The following is a 19,960-nucleotide window of genomic DNA, read 5'->3' on the forward strand; positions in this document are numbered from 1 at the left end:
TTCTAATCACATTAAAATAGCTCCGTGGCCAGCCTCCGCCGCAATTCATAAAACTTTAATTGCCATCCATAAATCCTCAGCTGCCCGGGTGCGGGAGGGCCCCAGTGGGGCAGGGGCAAGCCCCTCTGTCCTGCGGCTCCTTGCCTGTGGTCACCTGGGGATGGGGAGCAGAGGACTGCGGCCCTTTGGCAGAGCCCGAGCAGCCGCGATGCGCTGAGTCTCCAGGCGCGGCGGGGTTGAACGTGCCCGCGGCGCCCCTCGCTCGGTTTGCAACCCGCCGGGGAGCCTGCTGCCTCCTCCGGCGCGGCCCGCGGGCACCTGGGTGGCGGCGGAGAGCGAGGGGCCCGGGCTGTGCCCGCGGGCGGGATGCGCTGCGGGGAGGGAGGGCTGAGCCCCACCACGCGTTGCTGCCACCGCACGTTACGCGGGCAGCCGTGCCGAGCCGGGCTGGCGGGTGCCCCCTCCCCAGCGGGTCCCCGGGGCGGGGCGGGGCGGGGCAGGGCCCGTCGCAAAGCGCAACACGTGGCGGGGCCGGCGGCGCGGCGCTGCGCTGTCCTGTCCTGTCCTGTCCCGGCCCGGCCCGGCCCGGCCCGGCCGCACCCCGCGCCCCCCGGGGTTTGCCCTGCCCCCCTCGGGCAGCCTATCCCGGAGCCGGGGGCAGCCGCGGAGCGGCGCGGCCCGCGGGAATCACGTGTTAAATAGTGGCTATAAAACGCTGGCGCCGGGGAGCCAGGCGGGGGACTTGAAGCCCAGCCCTCTCCGGGGACCCTTTTGTTCGGGCTCGCCGACATCAGCACCTTCCTCCGCCGGGAGCCCAGCCCGGCCCGGCCTGGCCCGGCCCGGCCGCGCCATGTCCCGCTCCTTCTATGTGGACTCCTTGATCATCAAGGACTCGTCGAGGCCGGCGCCCGCGCTGCCCGAGCCGGGCCCGGCCCAGGACTTCCTGCTGCCCCTCGGCGTGCCCTCGCCGCTGGTCATGTCGGTGCCCGGGCCCGGCTGCTCCGCGCGCAAGAGCGGCGCCTTCTGCGTCTGCCCGCTCTGTGTCACCTCGCACCTGCACTCGGCCCGCGGCGCCGGCGGCGGCGGCGCCCTCCCGCTGCTCAAGAGCCAGTTCCCCGCCGGCGGCGACGCCCAGTACTGCCCCCGCCTCGGCCATGCCCCGCACCCGCACCCGCAGCAGCAGGGCTCGGCGGCCGCCGCGGCGCTGGGCCACCCCGCGCATCACGCCCCTGCCTGCACCGCCGCCACCTACAGCGTCAGCGACCCGCGCCGCTTCCACTGCCTCGGCATGGGTAGGAGCGCGGCCCTGCCCTGCTGCCTGTCAGCACCCGGCAGGCGGGGATGCAACCCGGAGCGGGGCGGGAGGGAGGGAGGGAGGGAGTGATGGGGCACGGGCCCCAAGGGAGAGGAGTGTGACTTTCTTCCCTGTTCTCCCTCCCCGTCCAGGCGGCTCTGACACCAGCCAGATCCCGAACGGCAAGAGGATGCGGACGGCGTTCACCAGCACTCAGCTGCTGGAGCTGGAGCGGGAGTTCTCCTCCAACATGTATCTGTCGCGGCTCCGGCGCATCGAGATCGCTACCTACCTCAACCTGTCCGAGAAGCAGGTGAAGATCTGGTTCCAGAACCGCCGGGTGAAGCACAAGAAGGAGGGCAAGGGCACCCCGAGGAACGGGCACGGGGGCTGCAAGTGCGCCAGCAGCCAGGGGCATTACCCCCGCTCGGAGGACGAGGAGTCTTTATCCCCCTCGTCGGCCCCCGAGGACAAAGAGATCTCCCCCTTGTAGAGCACTCGCGGCTTCCCTTGAACCTGGCGTCGCCGCTCTCTGAACTCGCTGCTCGGCCATATGGGGGCAAGCCGGAGCCGGACGCGGGAGCCGGGGCTGAGGTCGCTTCATTCACCTGCCGCGAGCTGCCATCCTGCTAGGAGCAAACACACACAAGGACGCAGTTCTTTTCCGGCTCCATTCTCCCGTGAGGTTACCTTTACCCCAGCCCCAGCCCTAGATCTATATTTTTGAATGTACATGTTTCAGTCGTGAGAGTTTCAGCGAAAACGCGACTTTAACTATGAGCGAACCCGGGACTGGATTTTCCTATGTGCATGACAGGTTTCTCTCCCCACCACCCCCTTCCCCAGTACAGTTTAAGAAAATCTCATTTCATGGTTTGTTTGTTTGTTTGTTTGTTTGTTTGTTTGTTTACTGAATGTTCTGACGTTGAGGATTTAGACATAAAAGGAAGACAAGAAAAACGTTTAGGTCTATCTGCCAATCATCTGTACAGAGTTTTAAAAAATGACAGTCCTCCCTTTGTATGTGAATAGTTTTATATCAAATTTATATTTATATTTATTTAAATAAATGAGGTCAGGCAAGAATTTTGATTGTTTTTCTTCTTCAAGAGCCAGCCTAGTTCAAAGAATGATGGTGTTCATACTCGGGCAAAATGTTTCTCTCTCTCTTATTTCTAATCCCCTTTGTACTATAAATGAATTAGTATGTTTCAGAAATATATAAACGATGCCAATAAATGCCATTGGCTACTAACCTGAATAATTATGTTTTTTGTTGCACCCTGACTTCTGGCATGAAAATAAATGCAAGCTGGCTTTAGGTGAGCAGAATGCAAAAGCAGCAACTTTTCTAAGCATGGCATTGTAATTAGGTTTGTCTCATTTAATAGCGCTGGACAAGGAGTGTTCTTTGACTTTCTGACAGCTTTTATTTGTCTGATGATATGCGTCATTCAGCATCCGAGCAGTTTTGAATTTGGTGGCTGTTAGGTTCCAGAAAGTAGGAAAATGGGAATAGCTGGACAGCATGAGGAAGCATCCCTTGAAACTACCAATGGGGCAATAGATCCCAGTAAGCAAATGATTCTTCTCCCACTGGGTCAATGGTACAGCTTTCCCTATAGCTTCTCCAAATGGGATGTGCATATCCTTGGGGACTTGTAGGGGGCTGCCTGAAAGGAAGAAATGGGAAAGCAGAAGGAAGGAAAGGAGAATTATTTATGGAAGTAATGGGAGGAAAAACAACAACTCTATAATATCTCTTAGGTTGCTGGGAGTGTTCTAATATGCTGCCTTGTCATAAAATGTTGCTTTTTTGGTAATTCACAGCCAGGACTCATGGGGTGCACAGTACTGCAACCAGCTAAGGACACAGGATTCAAAAAGTTTCAGAACCACTGCTCCAGAGGGCAAGAGCTGGAGCTTGCATTCCTTGTGCAGTGAAGCTCCCCCTAACTTCAGTAGCTGGCTGAACTGGACTTTTGAACGGGCATATTGTATACAAATCCTAAATAGTACTTTGAGGCATATTATTTTACCTGATCTGGGGTGGACAGTTTTACTTAGAGGATTTAAATAATTCTAAAGATCCTCAGAAGGGAGGAACCAAATGTTTACACTTGATTGCAACCCCCTGATGTAACATTCAGTCTTCTGTGTTCAGTGAGCTGACCCTGACTGGTTTGGCTCAGGCAGGCTAGTCCTGCTGAATTCAGGCTGCTTCTAGGCAGAGTCAGTAGGAACTGGTCTTGTAAGAATAGGTTTAGGGAAGATAATAAATGCAGAATGTGAATTTTCTAGCTGTGTCTTATGTTGACTGTGGATGCTGCCTAGAAATAGGCTCCATTCTGAGAGCCTTAGTTAGGCAAGTGACCCTTACTTGCATTGAAGTGTCTCTCAGGGGAGGAAGGGATAAAGGGGTAAGGCCTCTGAGTTTTATTTATAGTCCAGTTCCACTTCCTGACTGCAGAGGTAAAGTCTAGAGTGCTGCTTATTAGTGCTTGTCACCGGTTTCAATGGAGCAGGATGAAGCCCTGTACATTAGTTCTTGGCAAAGAGTCCAAGACTATCCTAACTTTATCACAGACTCCCTGTAAGAGCCGGAACACCTCTGAGATCAAGATTCATACCGAAGCCATTACTGATATCCTTGCACAATGCATCAGATCAGATTTATCCATTTTATACTGACTTCTTTTTTAACAGTATTTTTCCCTGTTGCAATTTTTCCCTAAACATTTTGCAGCCTTTTCCCCTTATGTATATCTCTTTTGAGGATAGATTTTAACTATGACTTAAGTTGTACTGAAAAAGCCTTTAAAAACAATATTTGTGTCTCTTACATTTTATTTCACATGTTTTATGTTTAATAAAACCCTGGAGTCTGGGTCAGATATAGATCTCATCCCAATTGTCTGCTCCACTTTTAATCTCAAGCTAGATAATAAAGTTCCTTACTGTGTGCAAAAGTGAATAACATAAATGCACTGTACATTAGCAGTGAATAATACATAACTGGTGCATTGTTCAGATGAACTTCCTAACAATGGCATTATGAACTGTCTTCTAGAAAAAGAACAAATCAAAACGGTTTGTAGCCTCAAAAGACACCTGTGATAAAGGGGTAATTAGTTAGGCACTATTTCTATATTGCGTAAGTATGTAGATATTAATATTTTCATTTGTTATTTGTTTAGAGCCTGATTTTTGCAATGTGTTTAGCACTCTCAACTGCCTCTGAAGTCAGTGAGTTGACTTCCCTATTATTTACTTAATCTTGAATTAAGAATAGCTCCATTGCAGTTGAGGAAGTCAGTGTGAGGTGAGAGAAGAATTAGATCAGATCAGAGGGCTAAGTGATTCATCAGATCAGATGCAAGGAGCTTGATTCTGCTACTTAACTCCTGTTTTTTGCTAATGTGCTGAATCGGGTCTGGAGTGTTGGTAAAATGTTAAGACCATGTAATACACAAGAGCTAAGATAGCCCCTGCCCTAAACAGTTATGAAAACAGTTGCATGCTTGGATAGTGTGTCCCAAATAATCAAAGCTGAAGACTGCTTAGAGTGCTTTGTCTGGCTGATTTGGTTTTACTCTTGCACTCCAGAGATACAATAAATTCACTTCTTATGGGCTTTGCATGGAAAATCTATGAAGTGTAACTGGAACGGTCAGAGGGTGGCAGTTTTGCAAACCTGACCTGGGCTGTCAATCCACACACAATATGAAAAATTCACCACTATAGAAGGAGGAAAAAGAAAATTAAACAGACCAGGGATGGTGGTATGACTGGTACAGGGGGTGGAATGTGGTACTAGGCAGTACCAATTATCTGCTTATTAAAATCACATACTTACCTGGCTTTGTTGGTAAGTGTTTGATCTGTATGTGGACTCAAAGCAGGGACTATAGTGAGGTTGCAAGGTAAAGGTAATAGGCAGGGGGTAGCAGATTGGGACCATCCTGCCCATCTTGTATTTCTAAATGGGAGAGTGTCCTAGCTAGTTCCTAGCTATATGAGAAGAGGACTGAGAGAGGGGGCCACTGAAATGGAGCTACTGGCACCATCTTGGTATAGTATAACTGATCCCATATATCAATGATATACTTCAACATTTTTCAAATTGAAGCCCAGAGGTACATGCTTTACATGGCACATATATATTGGGAGATAAAATAACCAGTGGAAGCAATGGTTTCAGCCTGTATGGAACTGTGCCTGTCATACAGATATTAATCACAGTATAGAACCAAAGAAAAATGATCCTCATGTTTTCATTCCTGAAAACATTACATTTCTTCAGCTCAAGTAAGTGGGTATGTTCAGAGATTTTAACCTGTTACCCCAATCCTGCTTCAGTTAAAGTGAATGAGTTGGGAGGGGGGGGGGTGGGGGGGCTGCTGTCAAAAAATGGCCACTCTTAGTGTAAATACCTGGGGCTAGATTGTCTTCTTCTACAGAGGAGCCTCTCAGATGGAGAAGCAGAGGCTGGAAGTTTCACTAAAGTAGTTCTCAGGGGATATCCAGCCAGTTGTCTCCTCAGGGGCCACATCTACACAAAACGCTGACTGTGTAGTCATTACTGTGCAGTAATTTAGTATTGTTATACACAAGTACTAAATGACCATGCAGTAACTGGAATTACTGTGTAGTAGCATTGCTGAACGGCTTTTAGGTGATGCTGACTGCACAGTAGCTTGTTACTACTATGTAGTAGCATTGTGTCACACTTTCTGCCATGCAATGCTACTGCAAAGCAGTAATGGGCTACTGTGCAGTCAATGTCTTGTGTAGACCCGGCCAGGCAGAAGGGATATGGGGGAAAGCAGAGGAGTTTGAGAGGCAAGGAAATTCTAGTTTTGGGGGTTGAGGCCTCTAGTTGACACCTCCTTACCATGACTTGGCCTGCTTCCTTTACTTCAGGCAGAATAGCATAGCAGCAGAGAGCACCCTCCTAGAATTATTACTGATTCAAGAAATATTTATTTACATCTGAGAAATCAGAGGAATGGCAGGACAGGGCACCAAAGTCCAAGTAGACCCTGATTCGCCCTATCTGCCTCTCCGAATTTAAATTCCAAAACTCCAGAAGGGTTTCCTCAATGGAAGTTTTCCTGCAGTACTGTGGAAAGAAATCATACCACAGAGTAGGATTCTTCTTTAGCACCCACTAGGAAAGTTGCATGCAAATCCCCTAGGGTCCCTCCGTACACATAAGGAGAATCAAGCAGGATATTAATACTTTCTGAAAGTAACCATGAGAGAAACTTTTATGGAGAAAAAAACCTTCACATTTCTCAGACATGAGAAGTGAAAGTACAGCTGAAGAATACTGCATGAGAGAATAGCAATATGCTACATACATTCTACTTCAGAGCTGAAATTTCAGAATCCATTTTCTTTTAACTGTAACATACTTCCTTGGACAGAGTTTACCTGTTTTTATATAATTGAGTGGGAAGATGTGACTCAATGCAGAGATTAAATATCTCACTCCCTTTCTGGTACTTACGAGCTCCAGAGATGTGTGTGAAGTGATATCTTCATTATAGTTTTTCATAATTTCTTTAAAAGGAAAGAAAATGGTAAAAAAGTTAGTCATGTTTCATTAGTCAATGCTTGTATACTGCTTTGAAACTATAATATAATGTAATATATGCTATAATAGCTATATATGTAATGTAATATAAAATAGCTTTTTATATGGTATCCACCACAACAATAAGTAAGCACCTCATAAATGATTTTTTCTTCAGAATATGCCTGGGAAATAGGGAGATTTTCTTATTTCCATTTTTCAGTGAAAGAGGAATTGAGACCCAGGAAGATGTCTTATACAATGCAGTTTGTGGAAAAACTAGGAATGAAGTCAGCTCTCCAGAACCCTAACCCAATGCCTCAGACATACCTTTAAACAAGGGATATGTAAAATTACACCCTTTCCCAGCCTACATTTAAAGCACATTAATATGGCAAAAGCAAGTGCTCAGAAATTAGCCTCCCCCCAAATTAAGATTCCCCATGTAGTTTTAGTTCAGCTGCTTTGTGCATAGGTGCCATGATATGGCCTTTAATCACATGATCACAAATTATTTTTTTCCAGAGGATCCAGGGCATGGAATGGTTGGAGCTTCCTGAGTGTATAACTCTTCAGTATTTCTATCTCATTCCATGTGTGATCCCAGACCTTCCTTACTATAAATCTCCAAAAACCACAGTCAATACAGAATTGCTACTTTCCTCATCAGCTTTGCTGTCATGCTCATCATTGCTGCATGACTGCTTCAGAACTTTATTGACTTTATCTTTGTCACTTCCTTCTGAGATCAGTTGGTTTTATTAGCTCTTTTTACAAATATAGAACTAAAGCCTGAAGAAATTATGGCCCTAATTGTCCCGTTGGGGTGTTCATTATGAGGCACAAACAAGGGACCACATTTTTGGTGTAGTTAACATTTTTAGCACTTTATATGTTCAATGCATAGTTTGTTACTTCAGCTCTTGCAATGCTCAGCACTTCTACAATTCATACCACAGGTAACTCCAACTGAACACACAGGAAAGAAAGGGTGCAAAGTGGCCCCCTTTTTGCCCAGCATCTCATATAAACTTGTCTTGTCACAAAAGTTGTGGACTTTTGTGGCAAAAGCAGACTCCACGTCTCCATAGCAGCTTTTTCAGCTTGCTTGGCCATAAAACTGTCCTTTATTTTCTTGCAGTTCCCCATGTCATTCATTCCACACCTTCTAGTTTCTGCAGCACATAAACCAGGGGTCCTACGGATTACATATTCCTTTACTGTACAGCTCTGATTCTTTCTTCGAGCTCTTGTCTACTGAACAATGCAGAAATTTTGAAAAAAAATAGGGTAAAATCATATCCTTAAAGCTGTGTCAGGATGCATACACAGAACAGGGTGAATTAAGTTCGAATAACCTTAATAATGACTATTCCTATATTTTGAGGAGTCATTTGCAGCTTCAACGTTAACAGATTTTAAAAAAATGCAAATGAACAGACAAAAATTAAGTGCTGTGTAGATATCTATGCATGCTATCAGCAGGGTCTCAATGGTTAGATCCAGAGAGTAGATTTCTCTCACTTGAATTACTTGAAAAACTGTAGCAGCAGTGGCAGGCTGTTATCCCCTATATGGATAAACTACTTTGAGCAGCCCATAGATTTCACAGCTATTTACTAGACAGGAGATGCTGGGAATCAAGAATCCTCCTTTTGTGATTATAAACCTTTCTGGTGTGTCTCCCTACCACTGATCCCAATAGTAGCCTAAATGGACTTGAATGTAGCCATCAGTGACTAGTGAACATGTGCAAAAAGCAATAGTCAGAGGCTTATAACTTAGCAAGATTTGGTGGATTTTCAAAAGAATGACAAAAGGCACAGTCCTAACTGCAGACCACCTGAAAGCTCTAGAACTTCTCAACACAGCGGTTGCATAAATGCTTTAATCTCGGCAAAACAATATATTTGTCCTAAACTCATTCGCAGAAAAGGCTGGAAATTTTCAGTGTGAACAGTTAAAGTTTGGGAAAGTTGTAAGCAACTAAAACTAGAGCCTTATAATGACAAATGTTAAGCAACCTTAACTATAGGCTTTACTGTCAGCTCTGTGTATGTTGTCTCTGCTCATATAAGAAGAAAACCGGCATGGCAGTGAAATTCCTCCTGATAGTTTAATCCTCTATTTATTTGTCTTGTGGAGAGAACATGCCAATGATTTTTAAGTTAATTCCATCTCAGCAAAAAAACCGTAAAGGCACAGGCAAAACTCAGCTACATGCAAGACTGCACAGACCTTAGTGTTCATGTGATTAGAGTTCATGTGATCTAGTTGGGGATGGTCGTGGTTTGAGCAGGGGGCTTGACTAGATGACCTCCTGAGGTCCCTTCCAACCCTAATTGTCTATGATTCTATAATTCTGAGTTGCATATAATATGTTACATATAGATCAACACTTCTGAGTCACATGACAATAAAAGCAGATGCTTTTCCCCCTGAAAACTCATATCGTGTGTGCTCCTCTGTTGTCTATTTTTGGTCCTTAATTGTTGCAGCCACTTCTATTGCCCATGTGTTAAGATAGCACACAAAATCCTCCCCCAACATTTCAAGAACAAGAGAGAAATCGTTCTTCTCTTTCTTTTTCATGACGGATAGCCTTCCTGATGCCTAAAAACACCCAATATCCAAAGTGGAATTATGCTGGAAGCACTTCCTCAGGAACATATAACAATTAGGAACAATGGCACAATACAATATAACAAAGGGTTGACAACATTTTTGGGCAGAGTGCCAAAAAACACCCACAACCTTGACTTGTAAGATGTTGGCGTGCCAAGGTCAGACAGCAGGGAAACTGAGAGGGGCCTGATCCTTCTTGTGGCAGTGCAGCCCCAGCCTCTACCCTGCCATCCACCCTGAGGTGTGCATGCCCAGAAAAATCCCTTTGTGTGCCATGCTCTGGCACCTGTGTCAGGGGTTGCCTACCCCTGCAATTTAACAGTGGTTTCCAAGATTTTCATTAAAGCAAGTATATAGATGTGAACTGTAACACTTGAAAAGTTCCTGAAGGTAGGCTGTTGAAGGATACAAAAATATCTATTTCTACTGGTGGCTGTATCAGTAGAATTACCAACCATCCAGAAGTAGTTTTGGACAGAAACAAGGTGCAGCACTGAGAGAAGAAAAATCTAGTGCTGTAAATGGCATCTCCACCCTGGAAGGAAGATCTATTATGATGATGGTAAGAGCCCATGACAGCAAGCTGTAACCCTTCCCTTAGCTTAGGGCGACTTTCCCCAGGGCTGAAGCTGGATGTGTGATATTAGTTCTGCCTTGAGAGAAGGCCACAGCTGTGACAAGAAAAGTACACCATTATCCAATACTGTGCACTTCCATCTGAGGATCTCAAAGTGCTTTGTTGATGCATTTAAAGAAAGGGAGGAGGATGGGAGATGAGCTACCAGATTTCTCCCAAATTGGCTGCAATTAGACAGAAAGGCTCAGAAACTAAAGCTTTCTACTTACCAAGCCTCAAACGTGGCTCATAGGATGGGACAAAAATCTACATGCTAACAAGGACACACAGATACACAAAATGTATGTAGACCCATCTCTTGGGCAGAAATAACAATTTATAGAATCATAGGATCACAGGGACCTCAATCTATATCTCAGTTCAGCCCTTAACTGATGTTAAACCACCTGACTTAGCCATGTAGGAATTCCCTTTGAGTACCGGGAATGTCCAGGTGATGAACAGCAGCTAAAATAATCCTGTTCCATGAACTTCTGGTAGAAGGAGTGTTGAAAGCAGAAGTGGAAGAGACAGAACCAGCTAGAATATCTTTCTGAGCTGGCTATTCTGAACCAGGATAATGCAAGCCTCCAAATGCTCTGCTACAGCTAGGAATTGGGTCAATCACTGGACAACTCCAGAATACAGGAGGCAGAGACACAACTGTGTGGAACAAACCTGAGTTGGAACAAGGAACTGCAGGCCCATGAGACAGTGCCTCCCTGTCCTCTATTTGGTAAGCTACACATATAATAAGGGCAGAAAATCTATAATTCTCCAAGGACTGGGAATCCTGCACCACTAGCCACCCTGGGGAAAATAAGTTACTGAGTATGTTCTGGAAAGATTATTTCCCAGAATCTTCACTTATGTTTTTTTAAAAATTGAAGAAAAAATTTTAAGCAAAAGGTGTGGGCATTTTTTTTTTTTTTGTATGTATGATTAAGGAAAAAAAGATTGTGTGTAGGATATTTAAAATGTATTCCTATTTCTGTTTTTTTTTTGTGTGGGGAGGGGTTGTTGTTTTGTTTTTGTTTTTTTTACATGTAATGGCACTGTCTGCACAGAACCAGTGGAAAACTACTATGCACTTTGGTAGTGTTATCGAAGCTTCAGGAGAAGCTCCACCCATGGTTCAAAACAGCATCATACACACTAGTGTCTCCCATAAAGCTTAAAAATGGACACCGTATCTTCTGTCAAAAATAACAGTTTTAAACATGCTGTACTATACACCTCACTATTCTGGTTAAGAATGTAATGGGCTTATTTGTGGTTTGCAGTTGTAGTCCACCATGCTTCAGGGTAACCAGCTCTATCATTTTGATGTGTAAGTATATTGTTTGCACTGTTACTGTTTATGAATGAAATGTCCTAATTATTGTGAAATAATACAAATCCTACATCAGTGTTACTAAAGAATTATAAAAAAAACTCACTAAAATCTTTCTCACATGCCTGTTTTGATAAAGACCACTATACATCCTTGAAAAAAAAAAGTACTAATTTCACACAATATCTGATCTAAACCAAATCCCCACTATTCTTTCTGGCACTGATGCTATACAGCTTTGGAGAAATCTGATTTTCAAGCTAAGTTTGCTCTTCTCTGACTGTTTTAAAGTGCTTTGAACTGGTTCCATGCTTCTTTCAAGGCCTCATACATATCAAACATATCCAGGGGATTTAAGCTATTGCAAGTGTATCAAAATAGATCGGAAGTGTATACTGTGTGCTCTGGAAAATAACTAGTTTCAGATTAATGAAGCAGTGACAATTTCAATCTGTTTAAAGGCTGAGGTTGGCACTGCCCAAGCCAGAGCGTGGGGAGCTCGCCAGGCTTTGCTTTATATTGTCTACTTTTCTGAAGAGTAGACAAAGATGGATAGAGAGACATTGAAAAGCAGGAGGCGTATTTCAAACAGTCCAATAAAGAGGGTTGTCACTTTAAGACAAGAACCATAGTGCTTTGATGACTTTGTATTAGCCTCACCATTTCAAATAAGTGACTCTCCTCCCTTTGCAGAACTCAACCAAATTTAGTGGATGACACTTCAGTGAAACTACTTTAGACAGTACCAGGAGTCTATAATTCCAGGGGGAAAAGCAGCTTCTTTAGCACGTTTAGGAAAGAAAGAACATGGATTAGGACTTCATAGGAAGGTTTAATTGTTTCATCCTTAAACAAATAACTTCCGCAAAGTGGTAGTGCTGAGAACTTGTATAACACTCGGATGAAAACAGAATATAAAAGAAGTAAAATAATTTAGTTACACCAAGCAATAAAAGAATAAACTGGAGATTCTTGTAGATGGAAGGAAAACACAGAACTGAACATGCTGAAGGCTTATTGTAAGGGCTCTTTACAGCCAGTGGGGAAATGTTGCATCTCAAAAGGTTTATGTGTGTAAATGAAAAGGCATTCAGCAAGAGCTTGCCTTCTTTTTAAAATCTAATTGTTAAATGCTTAGGTGAAACACCGCCAATGCTGATTTTTGGAGGATTTCTAGTAAACAGCATCCAAGACATTAGAAATTTTAATTGAATTGTATTGAGATTACATTTTCTATGGATTTTAATGTAGATATTAATATAGATTTATTGTCCTGAAGTTATACTTTGATGATGTATTTTGTTACTCCTCCCACTATTAGGTCTGTTGGAAAGTTCTAAAGTCTGCCCCCAGCAGGGACATCTCTTTGGAGCCAATGCAGCAGTTTGAAGATGTTACAAGCCCCCGAGAAAGAGAGAGAGAGAAAGAGAGTGTGTGTGTGTGGTGGGGGGAGCTACATTTCCGGGCAAAGCCGTTGACAGGTTAGATTTTTCTGCCAAAGACAAGTATTTTTTAAGATGGGGACCCCCGACTGTTGCAGCCCCACATGCTTTGAAGGCACAGCGAAAGGGCTCCACTGTAGGCTTGAGAGAACCATTTAGTCACTGTTTCATTAGGCACTATTTGAACCTTGCAACATGTGGTAATTTCTGGGGCAAGCTGAAAAGGGGGGATTATGTAGGAGGGACACAAGGAAATTAGCGAACGGTTAATTTAACTCGTTTTCTGGTAGAATTTTCGATACATTCCTAATTGACTGAGGAGGCAGGTGAAGTCTCAGTTCCAGGCAGACTCATTCACGGTGGGAATAAATGGCTCTTTTTCAACTCACACGGCTCACAATATATCATCAGGGAAAAGACATGCAATGAATATGTTGATTTTTTTTTTTATTATTATTAATGGAATTACACCCTGCCACGCAGGTGTGAGGCGGAAAAACCTATACTGCAATGAAATCAGATTAACAATGAAATGAGAATTTTATTAGCTTTGTGTGTCACACAGACCTGGATTTAAACTGTCAAAACAAGAAACAAGGGGGGAAGGGGGAGGGGGGGAGATCCTCCGAAGGCAGCGGTGTCAATCAAGAGGGAGCAGTAACAGCTTGGGAGCTAAATAATAATTAGGTGTAATTCCCAGTGAATATCTGCCCCGCGCGGTATATGCTATTTATATCATATGGAGGGGGGCTGATTAGCGTCTAATGGCAAAGCCCTGGTTTGCCAATTAACCCCAGCGCCTAATCACTGTGAAACTAGGCGCTTTGTGAGGGCGGCGCTGGAGGAGCCGGCGGGGAGCGGGCGCGGGCGCGGGCGCGGGGCCCCGGGGCCAGCCCTCGGGCCGGGGCGGGCAGGGGACGAGCCTCCGGCCCCGCTACCTGGGTCTGGCAGGCGGAGAGGTGCTCCATGCAAATGAGCCCGTCTTAGCCCCCAGAGAGCTACTCCCAATGGCCCTTTGTCACCTCTTATAGAAAAGGGAGGCATTCTGCATGACAAAGCACAATTAAGCTGGCTATTCAGGGCTTGTGCAGCTGGTAGCCCATTGGGAAAGTGGGAGGAAACGGGGAGAGATTGTGTGGAAAAAAGTTGTTTTGTTCCTGCCTCCCCCTCCCCCTTTCTTTTTTTTTTTTTGGAAATGTATGTATTTATTTATTTTGGGGAGCTGCTGGCTGGCGATCGCGCCTGCCTCTCTTCCCCCTTGTCACGGATCAAGAGCATTTGGAGGCAGCCCCGCGCCTCCCCCAGGCGTGCGGGGGGGCTGCCCTCGGCCGGCCCGCGCCCGGCACTGCGGCTGCGGCCGCCTCCCCGCAGGCTTGAGCCCGGAGGGTGCCCTGTGCCAGGCCCGCAGGTGAGGAGACCCCTGCGGGGAAACTGAGGCAGGCCGGCCGGCCGGCCGGGCAGGGCGAAATGTGATCAGGGACTCGGAATCAGCTCGGGGCAGAGAGGGGGCCCTGAGAGGGACTTGGGCTTAAGGCCTGAGCTTGGTTTCAGTGACATCCTGCCTCGGTGCAGCTAGGGAAGGGAAACAAACATCATAGAAATCATGCAGAAGTGGGGCTGGAAGGGACCTCAAGAGGTCATCCAGCAGTGCAACCCCCTGCCCCAGGCAGGAAAGATTTTGTGTCCCGAAACCAAATAAAAAGCCAAAAGATCATCTCTCCAACCAAAAACACCACCAAGGCCAAACCACCAGTTAGGCCCTCCAACCAGGACCAAGTTCTTCCCTGGATGGGAGACTCAGGCCAAAATCGAAGTAAGAGGCTTGCAGATTCTGACATAGACTAACTTCCCACCTGAATTAATGCTCCTGTGTTATGAAAAGATGAAGGCATTTGCACTTCAGTGTACTACCATCTAGTACATCCAGGTGTCAATTACCTGAAAGCTTGCAAAGAAGAATTTTTCCCAGCTATTTGAGTTGGTTTAATAAAAGACATCAGATTTACCCAAAGAGCCTTGCCAACACGAGTAAAACTGCAGTCTCACAACAAGGGAAAGTGTTTTCTGGCATTCATTTTGTAACAGGAACAGCTTGGCTGCAAGTCCCCCTGTCTCTCCTAATATATTTGTTTCCAAGGAAAAAAAAGAGAGAAAAAGTGCCTGGGGGGAAACAAATCCATCTTTGAAAAAAAAAAATTAAAATGAGACTGATAGTTTTCTCACACTGCTTAAAAGTGCTGAAAAAGGAAGCAGTGGAGGTTAGGGATACTGCAAGCATATCAAAATAATTTCCATGAATGAGGAAGCATGGCATTCTCATACAGGAATGCATTGGATGTGCAGGGGATGTGTAGGGGCAGCCCCCTCCTTGGTTGCTGTATGGCTCGTGGAAAGAGGCAGTCTACCACTGACAAGCCCTTAAGGAAGCCAGTCAGAGTATTACAGAAATATAGGGCCATAAGGGACCTGAAGAGGACACCTAGTTCATCCTCCTATTCAGGACCAGGCTGGTTTAAAAACTGCCATGTATGAAAAGTTCAGAAGTGGGCAAGTTATAATTTTAAAACTGATTGAACACTCCATTTCTTTCAGAGTTTCTGCTCCCTACTAGGGCTTGTTGGAGCTTGTTAATCAAAAAAGCACTGGATTATATCTCTTGCCTTCTACGTACCCACTAAATTAAATGACAGCTATAGCTCCTTAAAAGAAAGAGAGGATAGAAAACTACAAAAGTAACATTTAAAATGCCAAACTGTTTTATTTGCATCTGTCTTTACCTTAATGATATATATATATATATATATATACACACACACAAAATTCACATACAAAACAACCTCAGTGTCCAATTCAAAGTTTACAGATGACCGAATCCTTTTATATTTAAATATTCAGGTTCTCTACATGGCAAATGAAGTTTACATCAAAGCTACATATAACTGTACAAAGAATTAAGCCCAAGCCTTTAGACCATTTTACTCTCAGGTCTCACCCCAAGCATAGTGAAGTTGAGAGCAATCGTTCCATTACCCTCCATGGGATTGGTTCAGGACTTTTCTGTGAAACTACAGCCCAAAAAAGCAAACTGGAAGAATCTAAGACACAGATGTAGACAAATATGCACATAAAGGAGGCAAATGACACTGGGGCATATTCAATGTGAGCCAAGAACACATGCTGTAGATAAGGGATGTACAATGCAATTAAAACAAACAAATGCTCTCAGTCTGACAACACTGTTCCTGTTCTGGATGGCTGAAAAACTTTCAACTCAGGTTTCAGTCTATTGGTATGTCACTACCCCACCACCAGTCTCTACTTCACTAATGAGTCTTCCATCAAGAATGGAGAAGTTAAGATTTCACATTATTGATATTACAAAACAAAAACAGGCAGGAAAAACTAATACGTTAAAGCCTCCACATTTATGCAGTACAAAAGAAAAGAAAATGGATTAATGGGTGCATCTACATCTGCAATTAGCATGTAGCAATAAACTCCAGTGTAATTTGTATCTGAGTTTATTGCTCCTGGATGCAGCATTTACACATGTGCCTGAGACCACAGCATTTTGAGCCAGGGTAGAGCAGCCCTGGCTGGCAAGGGACAGGGAGGGGGTGAAGGGGCAGGGGCAGGTGTCAACCTGCCAGCCTGGGGCTGCTCCACCCCAGCTCAACCGGCTGCAAAGGGGCTGGCTGGGGCACAAGGGTAGCTGGCAGGCAGCCCTCATGTTGTAACAACCTAGTGCCACAACCAGTCCCAGTCACTGTCTACACGTGTGTTTTGGTGCACATAACTACTCCACTTGTCCCAGACAGTACTATCCTACAGCAGAGTTAATTAATTTACTGTGCCTTAATAGGGGCATATGCAGTGACTTTATTGGGGCCCTGGGCCCAATAACAGAAAATTAGAGGCCCCCCACCAGGTGAGGGTAGACTTCCTCTGCACCTGCAAGGGGGCTGCAGCTGCCCCCCTCCCCCAATCCCTCCCCTGCTCCTCGGCATGAGCCAGGGGATGCAAGCAAGCACTGCTGAGATGAAGGCAACCCTGGCCCTGGCCTGGCCCCTCAGCCCAGCGGGTGTCGCACTGCTAGGGCTGCAATCCCTCAGCACTGTGGGAGGTGCTGGGAACAGGCCTGGTCTGGGTGGGGGTCATGGACTCTGGACTGCCCCCAGCTGCCTGCCTGCCTCTCTGTTGGCCATGGCAGGGCAGGGTGTCTCATCCTGTCCTGTCCCAGTGGTGCTGATACCTGTGACTGCACCTAGAGAGCAGGCAGTGGGACCACCCATGGGGCCTCCTGGCAGAAGGCAGCCCTGGGAAGCCACCACTGCCCACAGGGAGCCCCTCACCTGCCATAGCCCCTATCCCTGGCCTGGCCAGAAGGGAGGAAACACATGCTGCATGCCCTGGTTGCCCACAGCCAGGATACCTGCTTGGGCTGTGCTTCCCCTGGCCTGCCAGGGAGCTCCTGATTGGCAGGGGCCCCTGGGCCCAGGCCCTGCAGGCCCTTGCATTAATCCACCCCATAGTACACATGTAGATGGTGACACTTTACTGTGGAGCTAATTAGTTAACTCCGCAATAAAGCACACATGGAGATGTACCCACTGCCTGCGTCTACACGAGACACTGACTGTGCAGTCATTATTGTGCAGTCATTTAGTACTTGTATTTTTGATGAGTCCATTGACACAAGTGGTCTTTAGGAATTCTACTGGATTCATTGAAACTATTTGCTTGAGTAAGAGTTGCTCACATAGGAACAACTTTTCTGCATGATGAAGACTCTATCAAGGAGAGTTATGTTGTGCCTCTAACTCTCTTCATTCACTCAAGGGACTGATTTCAATGAGTTAATGGATAGCAAAGCATCAGTTTCTATTTTTTCCAGGTAGTGGGACCTGACAATATTCCAGAGGAAAACAGGTATCAGCCCTAAAGTAGTTCTATTAAAATGCTTCTGTCATTATGGAAAGATCACAAGACAGATAATTTTTTTATGTTGCTTTGTTCTCTCCTTACAAAATCTCTCTCTCTCTCTTTCTCTCTCTCTCACTTTTTAACTGATTTGTCTTTTATAATTGCTCCAAGACTTGAGTGGGCTTAGACAATGTACAATGAGTCAGTTTAATAGATTTTGGCAGTTTAGTCCATTGGGTTTTTAGTTATATCTGTCAAATTGCAATTAAGTTGTCAAGTTTTTTTTTCAACGTGCTACTCAGTTAAAGTGTAAACAAGTGATCACTGGTACCAAATTATTAGTGTGCAAAGTAGCTCTCAAGTTTCAAACTTTTCTAAGGCTAATATGAAATTCAATGGATTCCTTAAGCAAAATCAGTCATGTCTACATTATCTTGCCAGACACTCAGTTTATGATAAAATGCCAACATTAAAATATAGCAACCTGTTCAATAGTTTAGCTCAGAAAGCTTATACTTACAGAAACAATTCAGACTTTGAGAGAAAACACATAGCTAGAGGTGGCCACTAAAAGGAAGGAAGTCAACATTGGTTGAAACCTTGGAACAATACAGAAACACTGACTCTTGCCTTGATTTGTGACCTGAATTTCTTAAGAATAATTGATTAACAATATTTAGTAAGGTTCACTGAGAAGGAAAATGGAAAAAGTATGATGGTCTTCCTGGTGTGTATAGAGAGGGCTATTTGCATATGAAATAAGGGCTAGGAGTTTATGGTCTAGGAACACTTAGGGCAGAATTTTATTTCACCTATTGGTTGGCCAAAGTGCAGCTCCTGACCAACTCTGAGTTAACCAACTAAAGTGAAGGTGTAATTCTATTACTCCTTCTCAGCATATAAATGCCCCCGTTATTACAGGAATAGAATAAATCTCTGGAGACAGGCAAACACAAGCCTATTGCCAAAATGGAGCCACTTACATTCACAGAGGTGTAACAGAATCACCACTATACTTTAGTCAGTTAGTCCAGACCTGGTCACAAACTGCACTTAGGTTGTTTGCAAGAACAGACAGAATTCTGCCCTTACTGGATCCATCTCCCTACCCTTGCTGCTGAAGTCTACGGAAGTTTTGGTAGCCGAGGAATAGAGAAGACTGATGGCTAATAGCATCATAAATACCTGACCCTGGTCATTTATTTTTGGTACTTGCTGAAGGAACTTTAAGCTGTGCCCTGTGCAAATGTAAAGTGAGAGATAGAAAAAACAACTTATTTTATTTTATTTTACTTGGTATGTGAAGATAGTGGAAGTGCCTAGTGAATGAATCTTTGAAAAAAAACAGACCATCTGGGATTAACTATGAAACTTGGGCCCTTTCAGGAAGCAAAAGATACTGCTTAGGGCCACATCCATATAATCATGGATGTTTGTTTTTCCAGAGACAACTAGCAGTGGCACACCTTGTGCCACTGCTAGTTGTCCCCAGGGAATGCCCGTGCCACATGCCCTCTGGCACGCAGAAGGTTACCCTGAGTGGGGTGGGGGAAGTTGGGCCAGCAACTGTGCTGGCCTCAGCAGCCTTACCTGGGGCCATGGGGGTCTTGGGGAGCTGCAGCTATGGTGCTCCTGCAGCTGGGAGCCTGGACAGCAGCTGGATCATGGCTTCAGCCAGCCAGGCTCTGGCTTTGGGCAGCACATGTTGCTGCCATGTGCTTTGCTCCACTTTTTTTAGTGTGGGTTTTTTTGACCCCCGAGTAGCAGCATGGGGAACACCTGCATGTGTGGTATGTGGTGCCACAGAGCCATCTGCAGCACCACATAGCGCATGTTCACGCTTGTCTGGACATGGCCCAGTAGTCCTACTTCTTTTCCCATTGAGGTTATAGCACTGATCCATGTCACGATACCTTGGTGGTGTTACCAGTTTACACTGGCCACTTCCATTGTTACTACTATATAGTTTAGAACTGCTTTAAATAGGATTATATTGCATATTGGTAAACATTTCAGTGGCCAATAGAAACTAGTACTTCCATGATAGCTAAAAGAAAGGTGAGATAATTTCAGTTTATCTGAAGAGCAGATGTAATCTTTGTAACTTGTCTGATGTGCCATGGAGAGAAGCTATAGACTTGCCTGTGAA

General features: G+C 45.2%; 1 protein-coding gene and 1 long non-coding RNA gene across 2 annotated transcripts in view; one reads left to right on the forward strand and one right to left on the reverse strand.

The window, feature by feature from the left end:
* Positions 1-480: 480 nt before the first annotated feature.
* GSX2 (GS homeobox 2) lies at positions 481-2,549 on the forward strand. Its single transcript, XM_006276210.3, has 2 exons — positions 481-1,292; positions 1,447-2,549. Exons 1-2 carry the CDS (start codon positions 851-853, stop codon positions 1,785-1,787), a joined length of 783 nt encoding a protein of 260 aa, XP_006276272.1. The 5' UTR covers positions 481-850; the 3' UTR covers positions 1,788-2,549.
* A 150-nt stretch (positions 2,550-2,699) lies between these two features.
* The window catches only part of LOC109281589 (uncharacterized), a 64,379-nt gene continuing 47,118 nt past the window's right edge, over positions 2,700-19,960 (reverse strand). The window contains exons 2-3 of the long non-coding RNA XR_002088256.2: positions 6,807-6,859; positions 2,700-2,967 (exon numbers count right to left, since the gene is read on the reverse strand). This is a non-coding gene — a long non-coding RNA (uncharacterized LOC109281589). The remainder of the gene's footprint in view (positions 2,968-6,806; positions 6,860-19,960) is intronic.

This window comes from Alligator mississippiensis, chromosome 2 (genome assembly GCF_030867095.1).
Source record: "Alligator mississippiensis isolate rAllMis1 chromosome 2, rAllMis1, whole genome shotgun sequence".
Classification (NCBI taxonomy): domain Eukaryota; kingdom Metazoa; phylum Chordata; order Crocodylia; family Alligatoridae; genus Alligator; species Alligator mississippiensis.

Coding starts and splice junctions, on each gene's coding strand:
- GSX2 (XM_006276210.3), top strand. CDS start 851: ATGTCCCGCTCCTTCTATGTGGACTCCTTGATCATCAAGGACTCGTCG. Junction 1,293..1,446: donor CTTCCACTGCCTCGGCATGG/GTAGGAGCGCGG, acceptor CTCCCCGTCCAG/GCGGCTCTGACACCAGCCAG.